Genomic DNA, 19565 nt, shown 5'->3' with positions numbered 1-19565 from the left:
TGGAAATTCCATTAAAGCTCGACCTATATATTTATCAATATTTAAAAAGATATAATTATATTACATTCGTTGTCGATAAATTATTTTAAATAATGTAATATTTTTACATAATTAATCTAAACATACATAAATGAAAAAACTTACATAATCTCTAGAAATCGCTTATCTTTGTTTTGCACACGCTTTCTATACTATCATTATTATATTTTAGTTTAGTTCATATCAAAGGATAGACTTTTTACATCTAAATCTAACTTAAGCAATTATTTAATAAAAATTTACAAATGGAAGTATTTTAATGGAAGTATTATAATTGTTTATTTTATTGTACATAAGAATATATATGTAAAATTTAAAAATCGTTAAACGTCAATTGCAAAGAAACATTTTAATAATAATTATTACATTATAATATATTTGATTTACTTGCCCATATTAAAACACTGAGTTCCAATTCCAGAAAATATGAAGCAAATCGGTCTTTTCGTATATAAAGTGCATCTCCTTTTAATTATTGCATTATCATTTATTTTGGATCCAGCAATTATGTATCCTCTGTAGGGATGATCTTTTATATTGCCGCTATATATATGATGCAGGAGAGATATATATTCTACATCTACTGACCGACTCTGTATCTATAAAGATATATTAATTATAATATATCTATAAAGATATATTAATTATAATATATATCTTTAATATAATTGTAAAATATAATTATCTTATAACATTTTAATAGATTATTCCTCTTTAAAGTTAATTATAATTAGAAATTTATTGTTAGATATGCAAATGTTTTATATATTTATATATTTGATTTTGAAAAATCTGAATGCTTTTAAAATATTCTATAATTTATTTCGTTGTCATGTTGGATATTATTTAGTCACTTTATCCAAATAGATATATTAACAAATACGTTTCGAGAACAATCGATTTTAATATGTCTTAGACCTGTCCAATATTCTATTCTTTTTTTCGTTTTTATTGACTAAAACCAACTTAAATTTATCTCTATATCTTTTATATCTAAATGTCATTGTTAAAATTAGTATTTTAATACGATTAATATACTTTAATTAGATATAATATATTTTTCATAATAATGATCTTCTAAATTCTTTATATAAACAAACTTTTAAATCATTTTTACCTTTTATTTATTAATATATTTTTTATCTTTTTCGTAAAATTATTTAATAGTAGTATATACTTACGTCATCTAATATGATTTTAACTGCATCTTTGGTACGTCCAGATATAACTACAAGCTTAGGTAAATTATTATTTGTTTCATTGACTTTAATTTTCGGATTTGATTTCAGTAATAAATGACCATTAGCACCACCAAATCCGAAGGAATTAATAGCGACGTAGCCACCCTTCCATTCCGTCGGTTCAGTGACTATTTTTACTCTTCCTTCAATGATAGCAGTCATATCCTTTCGTGGATGTTTAAAATGTATAGTAGGAGGGATTATACCAGTTTCCATCGCAATTAAAATCTTTACGAGGTAATTATAAAAATGATAAAATATATTTGTTATAATGCATATAGATAAAAATATCTTAGTTTTCAATTACAATAAATAATAAATAATTAATAATTATAATAAATATTAATTATAATAAGTAATTAATTAATAATAATTAATAATAAAATATTATGTTAATTAATTAAAATATTAATTAATAATAAATAATAAGAAATGATCGTAAATAAAAAAAATACATAAATTTATATATAGCACTAGATAACATAAATGTATTAACTCTATTTTGTAAACCTTTGTTGTAATTCTAACCTTTGCAATTTGACAATGACCGCTGGCGGCTTCAGAATGTCCAATATTCGATTTTACTGAACCTATTAATAGAGGAAAATCTCTTTTGATGCATAAAGCTTCGTCGATTGTTTGAAGCTCCACGGGATCGCCGGCTATAGTTCCAGTTGCATGAGCTTCTAGATAAGATAGCTCAAGAGGCGAAACGTTACATTCTTTGTAAAATTCTTTCATTAATATTTTTTGTTTATCTAATGATGGAAAAGTAATTCCTTCTTCTTTGAAACCATCGCAGTTGGTTTTACCATAAATAAAAGTCGCATATATTCTTCTTGCATTCTTTGCTTTTTGCAAGTATATTGCCGTAGCCGCATCGCTACGCATGTAACCGGCACCTTTTTCATCAAAAGGTTTACAGTAGCCATCATCAGATAAAGCTCCTAAAATAATATCAATAATTTATTTCGACTGAATACAAAAAATATAATTTATTTTTTTATTTCCGGTTTCTTAATTAATATATCAAACATTTGGAAACTTCGATAAATATATAAAATAAGCGAAAGATATATTGGTTTTGAAAAGAGAAACTATTAGATCAAATATTGTGTTAATTAAATAATACATCATTAAATAAGTTATACCATTTAACAATCTCGAATACAACATCGTTAAACATAATAATATTCATATATCATTTTCATATACCCAGGGAATAAAACTGTTGAGTCACAGAAGGATGAATGCACAAATTGAAACTAGCGACAATAGCCGCGTCGCAAATTCCAGATCGAATCAAATTGTAAGCTTCTATCATAGCGAAATGGCTCGAGCTACATGCGCTATCAATGTTATATGATGGTCCAGTAACGTTGAGCCAGTAAGAAATTTTATTTGCCAACATATTTTTATTGTAACCAAGTATGGGTAATCCAGCAACCTTTTATATTAAAAATATTTTTTTTACAATATCCTTGTACATATTAATTCATACATACATATTTTTCTTATCGATTTTGAATCGAATTGAATTATGTAAATTGTTGACATATATGAGTCTGGAATAGTAAAATTATTAACATACCTGAGGCTTTCCGTATATTACATCCACATATGTTTCAGAAATTGTCATTGCTGTGATAATTCCCGTTCTTGTTCCCTGCAGTTCTGCGGGATTGACACCTGCGTCAATAATTGCTGCATAGGTGTTTTCGAGCAACATTCTAATTCCAGGATCAAGCGTATGTGCTTCTACGGCCGATATGTTAAAAAATTCTGCATCAAATTTTTCTATATTGTCCATTTTTCCTATTCGAGGAGGTATTTCATAGATATCTGTCAAAATTTAAAACGATTTACGTGAAAATAACATATATTTAAATCATAATCAATCGATAATAACTGCATTCTTAAACATAAGCCAGATATTTTTAAGAATAGACATCTTTCGATTATTTTTCATTTTAATCATCAAACAGCAAGAAACTTTCGAATATGTTATAATAAAAATGATTATACGGAGTGTTCGAAAGAGTTGAAACCTCGAAATATCACAAAAAATAGAAGTTTTACAAAAAATTGTTTCAAACAAAAGTTGTAGAGTGTAAAAAGGTTTATTTACTGGCGCCATGTGTTTGACATTGGATGGCGTCGCCAGGGTAACGATAAGGCCACTTTGAATTTTTGAAATAAAATCCTCCACTTTTCGATGACTCGATGAATAATTAAATAATAATTTTTTCATTATTTCTTTTAGAAAAATGAAATTTGTAGAAATAAAAAAGAAATTCCCATATATATAGTCAACTTTTGGATTTTATATAATTTTATATAGATCATTTTTCCTCAATTCTTTTAATTTTGTTTATTTTTTATGTAAAAATTTTAATTATTTTCTGTATTATTTTCTATATAATTATTCTTCATTTTTATATATAGAAATATAAAGATATATATAGAGATTTACATGAATATAAAAACATAGATGGATATATTTCATATATATTTTAATTTATTTCATTTATTTTATTTATTATATATTATAATGGAGACTTTTCCCCAGATAGAGAAACAAATTTAAGAGAAAATATTATTACAGTTGGTCCAGCGTTGATGATCCTTCGAACCAAGATCCATTTTATTGAAAAGATTGTTCTGAAATGTTTTCATATTATCAGAATTAGGAAATTGTCCAGCAATACCAGAGATAACTATTTCTTCCTCCGCATTAACACTGACATATGGATTGAACCGTTCATCATTATTCATTTTCTATAAATTTTAATAAATCTGAAAAAAGATATTAAAATTTTATTTCAGGATTATATATGTATAATTAGAAAGACGGAGAACAAAATACTTCAAACAAAAGTTGTATGGTTTCAAGGGAACCATAAGAGAGTACCATCAGTTTGATCTTGAGTCATGTAAAAGTCACGTGAAGATGACCTTCAATTTTTTAAATGGAACTGCCTACTTTTTATTACATATTCTTGTAGCTTATCTCGAAAGCTTTCCAAAACACTATAATTACGTTAGTTTTCATTAAGTACCTTCCGAGTTATGAGGCTTGAAATAATTTCTTAATTTTGCATAAACCGTAAAATATCTTGTAAAATATTCATTTTTCGATTATCTTACCTTAATACTTTTATGTACAAAATATTGAGAGGAATCAATTAGTGTAAAGAAAACACATAGTTGTTTCGAAGAAAAAATATGTAATTTGCAATTAACAATTATATATTTTTTCTTGAAAAGTTTTTTCTTAAAAAATTTTTCGACTGTCATTGAGTCTGGAGCCAGTTGTTAAGCTGAGCGAACGCGTTTACGAATCGTTATCGTGTTTCTTGTTATAATCCGTTGTTGTGCGTGTTCTGTGTTCCGCAATAAAATTTCACGTTGTTCTTAAAAGTTTGTTTAATAATTTCACGCGCCCCGCGAGTGTCCGATAGCGTAGTACGCGCACTTCGATATATCTCGAAGTTCTCGTCGCGGATGCGACAATATATACAGAAAAGAGCAAATAGAATTTGTACTCACCACATTCAACAATTTAAAAATTTTTTTATGACACTAGTAACGCGCGCTGACTCTAGTAAAAACACTACTTCATAAAAGTGACTATCACAATGGCTACCTCATAAAACAAATTGTGTCTTACTATTAAATCAGATGTGAATCACTGTGTGGTAACCATTCAATATATAAACTTCATACTTCTAATAATTTGAAAAACATGTAAATTCTAATCAGCGTAATTTTACAATTAAAATGAATTTTATGCGCATTATATCAATACAAGGTTCAACGAAGTAAAAATATGCACATTATTTAAAATACGTTAGTGTTTTTAAACACGGTATGAAAATATACACATTTACAACATATTAATGCAATTATTGCGACGTACTAATTTGCGATTTTTAGAAAATATATTCAAATGCCAGGTGAATTTTTTATTCAAATTCATATATACAGTTTTAAAATATGAAGTATCATAAAATATATAAACATATCTATAAATAATATGATTGTAAAAAGTAAAACACCTTTTCGAAATTTGCAGCAGTCAAAATTAATTTTCGACATTAAATATTGAATTAAATATTGAATTCTCAAATATTGAATTATTTCAATAATTATTTAAATAATATTTCTGATAAAAGTTTTATTATATATTTAATATTTCTAATAGCTACAGTTTTAAAAGGGTATTTTTTATATTTAATTTTTTTTTATTATTTCTAAGAAAAAATTAAGAAAATTAAATTTATTTATTCTTTTATTATTTTCAAAAAAAAAATATAAAAACTTAAAAGCATTTAATGTAAAAGATAGATCTATTTGGACACATACATATCTGATAATCATATTATTGATTGATTGATATTAATCCCAATGTTTAATCGTATATTATTCCAGTTCTGTCCAAAACTACTCTACCTGTCAGACGTGATATGGTTATTATCAGACACTACATATATACATTATACTGACCTTAACAGTTTGCCCTTTTTAAGGTATAATTATGCAATGTAAATTGTACATTTTACATTTAAATCAATATATCATATGTAAATGCAAACACTTCATCGAAACATTATCGGAGAATCGTGAATTTAATTAGATCAAAGTAAATACAGTAGTAAATACAGTAGTACAATTGCAATATTATTGTACATTTTTATTACATTGTAATATTATTTTATTTATATATTTATTAATATTATTATAATATTATGTGTATATTACTTTCTAAGCGTGTTCGTTATTTGAATGAAAGACGCAATTTTTGTTCAAACTGACGTGAAAAATGAACAATATAAAATATAAATTTATATCTTACATATATTTTTTTATATATACTAGAACATTACAAAACGCCACGCCATTAAATTTTTTTACTATGTAATATAATATAAGAAAAATACACGGAAAAAAAACCAACTAAAAATTTTGATAGCTCAGCAAATCTACATCCGAGATACATGGACAACTAGTCTTCTATGTTACAGTAACCAAGTTTCAAAGCTCTATAAAATAATGATTATAACTGAGAGTAAGATAACATTATATAGCAAAGATGACTTTTTAATTAATTTAATCCAAAATATGGTTTAAATTTCAAATAATGTATATTTGTCGAACTAACATAGATTTTTGCTGCTTTATTAAAATTTGATATATTAACAATCCTTATTATAGCAAAGGATTAATTGTTCAAATCAATATAATATAAAAAACCTGAAACAATAATACTTATTAAAAATTTTAATTTATTTCTATTTTTTTTAATATGAAAAATAAAAAAAATATAATAAAATATTTCCCTAATACATATATATAGGTACATAATTATTTCTTCAAAAATCGTGACCTGATATATTTCGAAAAGATTGAACGATAAATAAATCTTAAAGATCGTTTTTTGATAGAGAACTAATTAATCTAATCGATCATCCGTCTTCGTTAATAACTACCGTATCTAAACCGCGTATATTTAATTTTATTAATGCCGCCTCGCAACTCGCGATCAAATATAAAGCGTTGGCGGAATCGCCGGAACAAACGGTTGAGAGAAGGGCTGGCTCAATCTGTAATAGAATCCATTATTGGCGGTCATTATTCCCCGATTCCCGAAATCACACAGGGTCCCATCCCGAGTAAAAGAGATTCGATTCTCTTATCGAAAAGGAACCAAGCGTAACGGCCTAGGACACTCACAAAGTTAAAGGGATCATTCTGTTTATTAACCTGTGCTAGGCCCCTGACAGTGCGCTCAGCCCGATTCGTACACACGCCTGCAAAGTGTGTCACCGGGTAAGTAGGTTGCGTCCTTCCAGATGACCCTTTCAAGGATCTGTACGTAACACTATTTTGTAAATTTATAAATGTTAATACACAATTGTAATTTTCTTTTTAAGCTTTTTTATATTATGTTTTAGAGCTTTGTCCTTCATTTCAAATTGTACATACATATATCATTGCTGTGGAGGGAATAAATTTTTATAAATTTATAAATTATTTGAAAATACGTCTATTTTTATGCATGAATTTAAACAGAGACCATTATATAAATACTTGTTTAATTATTCTTAGTTATTCTTAACACAGAATTATTCTTAATTATTCTTAGCAGAATGTTTCTTTAATAATATCAAAATATTTAAAAAAATAAAAATGTTGTATATTATTTAATATATGAATGGTTTGAATAGGTCAAAAAAGGAGACCGAAGCATTACAAAATTATTTTCAATCACATTTCACGTAATTAAAGTGTTTATCAGTTTTTTGAAAAAAGTAATTGATTTATAGCGAGAGGAAGAGAGAATTTGATTGGATGCACTAATTCGCACTGAAGCATATAAAAATTGTCGTATAAAAAATTACAATAGTATAATTAAAATAATAAAGTAATTAATATTATACGTTTTTTATATTATATTATATATTATATTAAGTATATTATGTTAAGTTAATATTAAGGTTACATATTATATACGTTATTATATTATAAGGTTATTCAATGCAAATAACGATAATAATAACTCATACAATTATTTTATTTATTTTATTTATTTATGTGCTATTGGATATTTGTATTTATTTATACCAGACCTATTAGATTTATATTAAAAATTATATTTATACTAGAACTACGAGATTTATATTAAAAACACTACGAATTGATTTAAACTGCATCATATGAATGTCACAGAAAACGTATAAATTACTTTTTTAAATCCATTATTACTTTTCTTATAATCAGAATATTTTTTATATAGTAAACGTGCCTCTTATGCCAAAGAGAAGATACTCAGAAATAAATTAATATAAAAAGTTTATAATAAAATTTATTAAACAATTATATATACATATTATTATTTTTATTTATACATAGAACTATTTTTGTTTTATACATATATAATTTTTTGGTCAAACAATTTGTAAAGATTTTAATTCTTTTTGAAATAACGCGAGTATCTCCGCAGAGAAAAATAAATTACAACGGAATGCAGCTAATAAAACGTCATGGCAACACATGATCAGATTGATCATGTGTTGCCATGACGTTTTATTAGTTGTAATTTATTTTTCTCTGATCATTCGAAGTCAGTTACTATTCTGATAGCCAAACACACTACCGCGTTACTTATCGTCTGATTCAAATTGCACATCATATGAATATCAAAAAATTGTGTACAAATAGTGGATTTTGAAAAGCATACATAATAACACATTTGTATATAGTAACACAATCGTACGAACGAATTGCCATAATTACATATTTAATAAAACCAAAGATATAGAAATATTTAAGTGAATTCGATTACACACCGCGTGTGCTTGAATATGGCTAAAAATGTTATAAGATCTATTATTCCATAACTTCTTTGATCGTTTATAATTTGATTGTGGTTTTTTTTACCGATGTTTTTATATAATATTAATGAAAAAGGAAAACTGATAATAATTATATTCCTGTATTCGCGATACAATCCAGTAAATATATATCATTTTGTATTGTCATTTGTTCTCTTAAAAAAATAGAAATTATTTACTTACTAAGAATTGTCTAATTTAATTTTAAAATATATACTGTGATCGTGACCATAAAGAGAAATCTAAAAACATAATATTAAAAGATAATAATTTGCAATTCGTTAAAACTGAGTTTTAAGGAATTTATCGAAAATATATGTATATAAATATGAATTAATATCAATTAGATTAACATATCAGAATTAATAGAGTAAGAAAAACAACAAATTGAGGATTCAACGAAAACCGATTGAGTGCAAACGTTTACGAAAAATGCAAATTATGTTTCGAACAATTTTATGTGTTTTATTGAAAGGCTTATTACTGACAAAGGCAATTATCACTTTTATACCAAAGGGTTGTACCCCTTCAAACAGCCTCCAGGAAGACAGTGTTTCCATAGTAGATGTAGTAGGCCGGTTCTAACCCAGGTCCTCTGAGGGAGGTGAGGTGCGAGGGGATCTCAGCGGAGCGGGGGTATGACGTCACGCGGGGGTTGGGGGGGGGTCACGTTAATGACAAGCATAAACAAAAGAGCGGTATTCTTTTGAAAAGGATTTTAGGCCTAATCCTTTTTTGGGTCTAATCCTTTTTTGGGTCTAATCCTTTTTATTGTTCTTTTATTTTATTTTATTGTATTTTATTATATTTTATTATATTTTATATTTTATTATATTTTGAAAAAGATTTTGGGGACCTAATCTTTTTTATTGTTCTTTTATTTTATTTTATTGTATTTTATTATATTTTGAAAAAGATTTTGGGGACCTAATCTTTTTTATTGTTCTTTTATTTTATTTTTATTGTATTTTATTATATATTTTTATATATATTTTATATATATTTATATATATTTTTATATTTTTATATATATTTTTATATATATTGTATTTTATTATATATTTTGAAAAAGATTTTGCGGACCTAATCCTTTTTATTGTTCTTTTATTTTATTGTATTTTATTTTATTTTTTAAGGAAAAATTTTAATAGCGCTAATGATCGGCTGCTTTGTCTGGGGATTACTCGATTAGACACAATACAATTGGACACAATTGGCTTTGATTGACTAATCGGAGGTGTCTCCCTCGTTTACATATCAGCGCCGATGTTCGGCTGCTTTGTACTCTCGAGGTACACCCGTAATAGATAATTCCAGGTTTTTTTTCCCGTTCGACGTATAAACAATAGAGATTAAGCGGACAAGCTTTCAGAGATTATCGGCGGACACAAAGAAAATTTTTTCTTGTAAATGGGATACTATAGAAAACCTTTTATACTCTTTTTTTTTTTTTTACTCTTATACATATTTTTATGACTTTATTTCATAAACTTACATTTTTGAGATATTTCAGTCCAACCTTTTCAAGCAATCTGTGTAATATAATAGCGCATTTTTTCTACGATCCTAGGTACATTTGCAAGAAAATTTTCTTTCGTGTCAACCCCCAACAGTCTCTGAAAGCTTGTTGGTCGAATATAAGAAGGATCGAAGCGCAGCAGATCATAGTACATCATTTGAAAACGCATCGACACGTCGGTAGCAAAAAATAGTGTTCTCTCGGAAAGTGTTTTGTCAGAAAAAAGATAGTGTTCTGTTAGTCTTCTGTGATATATATATTGTGTGATAATACATAAAATGGAAAACATCGAGCAGACTGAAGGCGATCTGATAGAGCGATCTCGCCAAATTACCACCTTGGGCGAGTATTTTGCATGGCTGCAGCGTTGCGAAGAATTGATCAAAGAGCTCGAAAAACGCAGTCGTGTTAAGCGTCCGCGACTCTCGATCGGAAAGAGGCAATCTCTGGCAGCCAAAATCGCGCAGCTCGAAGGTGCAAAAACTCGATTGCAGAGAAGATTTATTCCCAGTGGTGGTGAATACAGCGATGACAATAACGCGGAGAGACTCGTTTGGCGAGAGATCGATACCGCGTTCGAGAGTCGCGTATCGACTGGTGCGGTGATAAATTATAATCACATCGAACCGCGCCAATTTCTCAAGGATGCCGAAGACATTGTGATAGAACATGTGCAGGACGCTCTAGAAAAACACAGCAGTATAAAAGTGAACACAATATTCAATGGTGAATTTGTGGCCGGAGATAAACATGCGAAAATAAAAGTGTAAATACAAGAAACCATGAACTCTTTCGCACATCCAATTTACGCGAGTGGTACGAACAGCGCGTTATCGAGTCCACCCTAGCGTCTCTGGAAGAATTTCAGGAACGCGATAGCGGGTGGGCTTTGTCGCGAATATTGAACTTGACTGTAAATATTAACAAGTTCAATCCCATGCACGCGGGATGTCACATCAAGTTACCGCGGGATATTATGATGAAGAGAGCGGTGATTAATGTGCAATCAAAGGACAATGCATGTTTCGCGTGGGCAGTGGTCGCCGCTCTGTATCCCGCCGAAAGTCACGCGGAACGGAAATCATCGTACCCGCATTACGCGACAGTGTTGAATCTCCGGGACATTGAGTTTCCAGCGACTATGAATCAGATTAAGAAATTTGAACATGCAAATAACATTTCAATCAACGTGTACAGCATCGAGAAAGAGAACAACATTGCCCCGATACATCTTTCACAGCAGAAACGGGACAAGCATGTGAATCTGCTATACGTGGAAGATGGTAACAACAGCGTGGGACATTTCGCGTGGATCAAGAATCTATCCCGACTAGTGAGCTCGCAACTCAGCAAAAAAGATCACAAGAAATATATCTGCGATCGGTTAGTTTATTTTATATTATTTGAATAATTATTATTTGTATAATTATAATATGAATTGTTAAAATCTTAATTAAATTTTTTTCCTTTACAGATGTCTACATTATTTTGGTTCGGACGACAAGTTGCAGTTGCATACGGTCGACTGCGGAAAGCTAAACGACTGCGCTGTCCGATTGCCGAGCGACAAGGACAAGTGGCTCGAGTTCAGCAACCCTAATCGGAAGGAGCGGCTTCCATTCATTGTGTACGCCGACTTGGAATGCGTCCTGGCCAAAAAGGAAGAAGAGAAATTATATCAACATCATCATCAAGTATTTAGCATAGCTTACTATGTACATTGCTCGTTCGACAAATCTTTATCGGCGTATCATTCGCATCGTAGCGCCGATTGTATAGCATGGTTCGTTAAAGATCTTAAAAATTTGGCATTACGCGTAAAAAATATTTTAAAAACAAATGTCCCCATGGTAGATTTAACGTTCGAAGAACAGAAAGAATTTTATCACGTTACTCAATGTCACATATGCAAAAAACCGTTCGCGCAAGACGATACACGCGTTCGCGATCATTGCCATCTGACCGGGCGGTACAGAGGTCCTGCACATTCAAATTGTAATCTAAATTATAAAGATTCTTTTTGCATTCCGATAGTTTTTCACAATTTATCCGGTTACGATTCTCATTTTATTATCGAGGAAATAGCCACAGCGTTCGAAGGGAAAATCGAGTTATTGCCGATAACTAAGGAAAAATATATTTCATTTACTAAAAGTGTTGATTTTAAAGAAGAATCAAAAAATCAAATAAAATTACGTTTCATCGATTCATACAAATTTCTCACATCGAGTCTCGATAAATTGGCATCATTTTTGGACAAAGATAAACTCAAAATTTTAAAATCGGAATTTCAAAATTTATCTGCCGAAAATTTCAATTTGTTAACGCGAAAAGGTGTATTTCCATACGAATACATCGATTCCATTGACAGGTTGCACGATACGTGTTTACCACCGCGCGAATCGTTTTACAGTTCTTTGACCGGTGAAACTGTATCCGAGAGCGATTACGCGCACGCCGAGAACGTCTGGACGCGGTTCTCCATTCGGACGCTGGGTGAATATAGCGACATGTATCTCAAAATCGACGTATTGTTATTAGCAGATATTTTCGAAAATTTTCGCGATAAATGTATCGAAAGTTACGGACTCGACCCCGCGTATTATTATACTCTCCCCGGATACACGTGGGACGCCATGTTAAAGCATACAAAGATCACGTTCGAGTTGCTTACGGATATCGACATGGTTATGTTCATCGAACGCGGTATACGCGGTGGTCTGAGCCAATGTTCCAACAGATACGCTCGCGCTAATAACAAGTACATGGAGTCGTACGATCCATCGAAACCATCGTCGTACTTGATGTATTTTGACGTTAATAATTTATACGGATGGGCAATGTGTCAACCGTTGCCCTATGCCGATTTTCGATGGGTCGACGACGTGTCGAATTTTGATGTATCATCCATCGCGCTAGATTCCCCTACAGGCTATATCCTCGAAGTCGATCTCGAATACCCACGACATCTTCACGATACGCACATTGACCTACCGTTTTGTCCGACGCGCGACAAGCCGCCCGGTAAGCGGGAATTCAAACTACTTGCAACGTTATATGATAAGAAGCGTTACGTGATACACTACCGTAACCTACAGCAGTGTACGCGTCACGGCCTTCGTGTAACAAAAATACATCGCGTATTACAATTTACGCAATTTCCATGGCTTCGCAGTTATATCGAATTAAATACACATTTCAGAACACTCGCGAAAAACGATTTCGAGAAAAATTTATATAAATTAATGAATAATGCTGTGTTTGGTAAAACGATGGAAAATGTGCGGAATCGTGTCGATGTAAAATTATTAACAAAATGGGATGGCCAGTACGGTGCAGAAGCGATGATCGCGAAACCGAATTTCCACAGCAGAAGCGTTTTTTCAGAAAACTTAATCGCTGTGGAATTGCGTAAACTCGAGGTGAAATTCTACAAGCCGATTTATGTGGGTATGTGCATACTCGACATATCCAAGACATGTTTGTATGAATTTCATCACGAGTATATGACGCCAATGTATCGCGATAAATGTAAGATTATGTATACCGATACAGATAGTTTGATATATCACATTGAGTGCGTTGATGTGTATGAGAACATGAAGCGCGATATCGCCAGATTTGACACGAGCGATTATGCGGTAGACAATGCGTACGGTATACCGCTTGAAAATAAAAAAGTACCGGGCCTGATGAAGGATGAAAATAACGGTGCCATAATGACCGAATTCGTCGGACTCAGAGCAAAGATGTACGCATTACGAGTGGATGGAAAGAAAGACACGAAAAAAGTTAAAGGCGTCAAGAGCAACGTTGTCGCGAGAACGATAACGTTTGATGATTACACGCGGTGTTTGAAAGAAGAAATTGAAATGACGCGCCAGCAGTCGTGTATACGATCTAAACTGCACCAAGTATACACGATCTGCGAGACGAAAATTGCTTTGAGTCCGTACGACGATAAGCGATATATCGTACCTGAAACCACAGATACATTACCGTGGGGACATTATAGGATACCATTGTAATATGTAATGTAAAATGTAAAATGTAAAATGTAAAATGTGTGCGATAAACTATCTATTAAAAGAATTATTAATAAAGATATTTATATTGTATATATTTTTATGTAATGTATATTTCATACATCTTATTATCTTATTAAAAAAATACATGTACTATTGAAAGGAATATTAATAAGGATTTTTTTATATTTCATATATTTTTATGTGTATCTCATGCATCTTATTATAACTTATTAAAAATACATATACTATAGAAAGGAATAATGATAAGGATTTTTTATGTATATATATTTTTATGTATATTTTTATTTTTCAAATATTATAATTTTATACATATATATTTTTTCCAGAAAATTAAAAAAAATAAACACTGTATGAAAATTAAATTAATTAATTAAATCACATTGTCTTTATGTATCCAAGAATTGTGCGAATTGTCAAATCCCAGCCATTTCACGTAAACCTCATCATCCCTCCTGCGCAGTACTTTCTCCACGAGATACACGTCCGGATAATTCGCGCGATGCAACTCGTGTTCGTAGAACGCTCCAGCGATAGATTTTTTGCGATCAAGTAGATAGCTTACGGGATTAGTATGCTGCACTTTTATAATTTTAAACACCTCGGTTGTCCAATTTGGCGTGTAACCTTTCTCGAAAACTGTCTTGTACTTGCTAACGCGTACCGAATCACCTACTTTGAATTTCGCCGGACCCGCGATATTTACATGGTTGTATACAGTAGCCAAGAGTCTTTCAGGGATCGCGGGGGTAACGTCGACGGGCCGCATACCGATCGTTCTATGCTTGCGCGCGTTGTAATTCGATACGAGTTCCGGCAACACGTTGATCCACTTGTAAGATCCGTTTAGCGTAAACATCTTCCACATGTCGTTTTTCAGCGTGCGATTGAATCGCTCAACGATCGATGCCTTTAATGTCGAATATGTAGAATAATGATTAATGTCGTGTTTTCTCATGAGCCGTTGCACGTCGACGTTATAAAATTCCTTCCCCATATCGGTCTGTATATTTTTCGGACACCTTTTGCTATCTCGAATTATCTCGGCGATAGCGTCAGCTGTCTCGCTTCCACCTTTACTCTTGAGTGGTACAGCCCACGCGTACTTGCTCAACGCATCGATGACAGTGAGTATGTAGTTGTAACCTCTGTTGAAACGAGAGTACGGACGCATCTCGACGATGTCGGCTTGCCACAGGTCATCGTATCCCCGCACTATAACGTGTCTTCGGGGGAAATTTTTTCTCGCCGGTGCGTGCAGTTCATTCACTAACTGCCGTTTCTCTAAACTATGTTGTTTCTTCGCTTCTTCGATTATTCCCAATCGTCGATCCATTGTTGTTTCGATTCGTCGATCAAATAAACGATACGTATCACCATGCGTTTTATTATTCGTTGTCACTCTTTAGCCGTTCACTGCCGTTCGTAGCCGTTCAATAGCCGTTCGTAGCCGTTCACTGTCGTTCGATAGCCGTTCAATAGCCGTTGCTGACCCGTTCGTAGCCGTTCAATAGCCGTTCAATAACCGTTCGTAGCCGTTCACTGTCGTTTGATAGTCGTTTAATAGCCGTTCAATAGCCGTTGCTGACCCGTTCGAGGTCGTTTCCTCTTCGATCGCTGTCACTCATTGTAGTTCGATAATCCTTCGTAGCCGTTCGATAAGCCTTTGTAGCCGTTCGATAAGCGTTTGTAGCCGTTGGATAAGTCTTTGTAGATGTTTAATAATTGTACAATAGCTGCTCCTAAACTGTTCGCTACAGCTCATTATAGATTGATAGCCGTTTCTGAATTAGTGTTAATCGCACGTCGAAGTTCGTTTATCGCAATCTGCAAAGCTTGCATATCCTTCTCGAACGCAATCAGCTTTTCGTCTGATTCTTTCTGTTGAGTCTTCAACGTTTTAACATATTGTTCCATGTACAGTTTGTTGACTGCATCGGTATCAGCCTCAGGTTGCGCTACACGACAAGTTACTTGCGTCGAAACGCTCTGTGTCGCGTCGCTACGGACTATGACGCGAGGTCGCGCAAGATTCGTCGTGTAGCGCAACCTAAGGCTGATACCGATGCAGTCAACAAACTGTACATGGAACAATATGTTAAAACGTTGAAGACTCAACAGAAAGAATCAGACGAAAAGCTGATTGCGTTCGAGAAGGATATGCAAGCTTTGCAGATTGCGATAAACGAACTTCGACGTGCGATTAACACTAATTCAGAAACGGCTATCAATCTATAATGAGCTGTAGCGAACAGTTTAGGAGCAGCTATTGTACAATTATTAAACATCTACAAAGACTTATCCAACGGCTACAAACGCTTATCGAACGGCTACAAAGGCTTATCGAACGGCTACGAAGGATTATCGAACTACAATGAGTGACAGCGATCGAAGAGGAAACGACCTCGAACGGGTCAGCAACGGCTATTGAACGGCTATTAAACGACTATCAAACGACAGTGAACGGCTACGAACGGTTATTGAACGGCTATTGAACGGCTACGAACGGGTCAGCAACGGCTATTGAACGGCTATCGAACGACAGTGAACGGCTACGAACGGCTATTGAACGGCTACGAACGGCAGTGAACGGCTAAAGAGTGACAACGAATAATAAAACGCATGGTGATACGTATCGTTTATTTGATCGACGAATCGAAACAACAATGGATCGACGATTGGGAATAATCGAAGAAGCGAAGAAACAACATAGTTTAGAGAAACGGCAGTTGGTGAATGAACTGCACGCACCGGCGAGAAAAAATTTCCCCCGAAGACACGTTATAGTGCGGGGATACGATGACCTGTGGCAAGCCGACATCGTCGAGATGCGTCCGTACTCTCGTTTCAACAGAGGTTACAACTACATACTCACTGTCATCGATGCGTTGAGCAAGTACGCGTGGGCTGTACCACTCAAGAGTAAAGGTGGAAGCGAGACAGCTGACGCTATCGCCGAGATAATTCGAGATAGCAAAAGGTGTCCGAAAAATATACAGACCGATATGGGGAAGGAATTTTATAACGTCGACGTGCAACGGCTCATGAGAAAACACGACATTAATCATTATTCTACATATTCGACATTAAAGGCATCGATCGTTGAGCGATTCAATCGCACGCTGAAAAACGACATGTGGAAGATGTTTACGCTAAACGGATCTTACAAGTGGATCAACGTGTTGCCGGAACTCGTATCGAATTACAACGCGCGCAAGCATAGAACGATCGGTATGCGGCCCGTCGACGTTACCCCCGCGATCCCTGAAAGACTCTTGGCTACTGTATACAACCATGTAAATATCGCGGGTCCGGCGAAATTCAAAGTAGGTGATTCGGTACGCGTTAGCAAGTACAAGACAGTTTTCGAGAAAGGTTACACGCCAAATTGGACAACCGAGGTGTTTAAAATTATAAAAGTGCAGCATACTAATCCCGTAAGCTATCTACTTGATCGCAAAAAATCTATCGCTGGAGCGTTCTACGAACACGAGTTGCATCGCGCGAATTATCCGGACGTGTATCTCGTGGAGAAAGTACTGCGCAGGAGGGATGATGAGGTTTACGTGAAATGGCTGGGATTTGACAATTCGCACAATTCTTGGATACATAAAGACAATGTGATTTAATTAATTAATTTAATTTTCATACAGTGTTTATTTTTTTTAATTTTCTGGAAAAAATATATATGTATAAAATTATAATATTTGAAAAATAAAAATATACATAAAAATATATATACATAAAAAATCCTTATCATTATTCCTTTCTATAGTATATGTATTTTTAATAAGTTATAATAAGATGCATGAGATACACATAAAAATATATGAAATATAAAAAAATCCTTATTAATATTCCTTTCAATAGTACATGTATTTTTTTAATAAGATAATAAGATGTATGAAATATACATTACATAAAAATATATACAATATAAATATCTTTATTAATAATTCTTTTAATAGATAGTTTATCGCACACATTTTACATTTTACATTTTACATTTTACATTACATATTACAATGGTATCCTATAATGTCCCCACGGTAATGTATCTGTGGTTTCAGGTACGATATATCGCTTATCGTCGTACGGACTCAAAGCAATTTTCGTCTCGCAGATCGTGTATACTTGGTGCAGTTTAGATCGTATACACGACTGCTGGCGCGTCATTTCAATTTCTTCTTTCAAACACCGCGTGTAATCATCAAACGTTATCGTTCTCGCGACAACGTTGCTCTTGACGCCTTTAACTTTTTTCGTGTCTTTCTTTCCATCCACTCGTAATGCGTACATCTTTGCTCTGAGTCCGACGAATTCGGTCATTATGGCACCGTTATTTTCATCCTTCATCAGGCCCGGTACTTTTTTATTTTCAAGCGGTATACCGTACGCATTGTCTACCGCATAATCGCTCGTGTCAAATCTGGCGATATCGCGCTTCATGTTCTCATACACATCAACGCACTCAATGTGATATATCAAACTATCTGTATCGGTATACATAATCTTACATTTATCGCGATACATTGGCGTCATATACTCGTGATGAAATTCATACAAACATGTCTTGGATATGTCGAGTATGCACATACCCACATAAATCGGCTTGTAGAATTTCACCTCGAGTTTACGCAATTCCACAGCGATTAAGTTTTCTGAAAAAACGCTTCTGCTGTGGAAATTCGGTTTCGCGATCATCGCTTCTGCACCGTACTGGCCATCCCATTTTGTTAATAATTTTACATCGACACGATTCCGCACATTTTCCATCGTTTTACCAAACACAGCATTATTCATTAATTTATATAAATTTTTCTCGAAATCGTTTTTCGCGAGTGTTCTGAAATGTGTATTTAATTCGATATAACTGCGAAGCCATGGAAATTGCGTAAATTGTAATACGCGATGTATTTTTGTTACACGAAGGCCGTGACGCGTACACTGCTGTAGGTTACGGTAGTGTATCACGTAACGCTTCTTATCATATAACGTTGCAAGTAGTTTGAATTCCCGCTTACCGGGCGGCTTGTCGCGCGTCGGACAAAACGGTAGGTCAATGTGCGTATCGTGAAGATGTCGTGGGTATTCGAGATCGACTTCGAGGATATAGCCTGTAGGGGAATCTAGCGCGATGGATGATACATCAAAATTCGACACGTCGTCGACCCATCGAAAATCGGCATAGGGCAACGGTTGACACATTGCCCATCCGTATAAATTATTAACGTCAAAATACATCAAGTACGACGATGGTTTCGATGGATCGTACGACTCCATGTACTTGTTATTAGCGCGAGCGTATCTGTTGGAACATTGGCTC

At 33.1% G+C, this 19565-nt stretch overlaps 1 protein-coding gene across 1 annotated transcript; it reads right to left on the bottom strand.

Moving 5' to 3' along the window:
- Positions 1-422: 422 nt before the first annotated feature.
- On the bottom strand, positions 423-4060 carry LOC105259556 (fatty acid synthase-like). Its single transcript, XM_025407744.1, has 6 exons — positions 3884-4060; positions 2872-3122; positions 2496-2727; positions 1809-2227; positions 1221-1508; positions 423-638 (listed from the first exon to the last, which is right to left on the bottom strand). Exons 1-6 carry the CDS (start codon positions 4053-4055, stop codon positions 423-425), a joined length of 1578 nt encoding a protein of 525 aa, XP_025263529.1. The 5' UTR covers positions 4056-4060.
- Positions 4061-19565: the final 15505 nt, after the last annotated feature.

Source organism: Camponotus floridanus, unplaced genomic scaffold (assembly GCF_003227725.1).
Source record: "Camponotus floridanus strain SB8 unplaced genomic scaffold, Cflo_v7.5 scaffold187, whole genome shotgun sequence".
Taxonomy (NCBI): Eukaryota; Metazoa; Arthropoda; class Insecta; order Hymenoptera; family Formicidae; genus Camponotus; species Camponotus floridanus.
This window is presented reverse-complemented; position numbering and strand designations above follow the sequence as displayed.

What these genes read in the sequence shown, in the direction of transcription:
- LOC105259556 (XM_025407744.1), bottom strand. Translation starts at nt 4,055, where the DNA reads ATGAATAATGATGAACGGTTCAATCCATATGTCAGTGTTAATGCGGAG. An exon ending in TCAACAGTTTTATTCCCTGG is followed by an intron (nt 2,228 to 2,495) that starts GTATATGAAAAT and finishes ATATTATTTTAG; the next exon opens with GAGCTTTATCTGATGATGGC. An exon ending in TTAAAATCATATTAGATGAC is followed by an intron (nt 639 to 1,220) that starts GTAAGTATATAC and finishes ATATCTTTATAG; the next exon opens with ATACAGAGTCGGTCAGTAGA.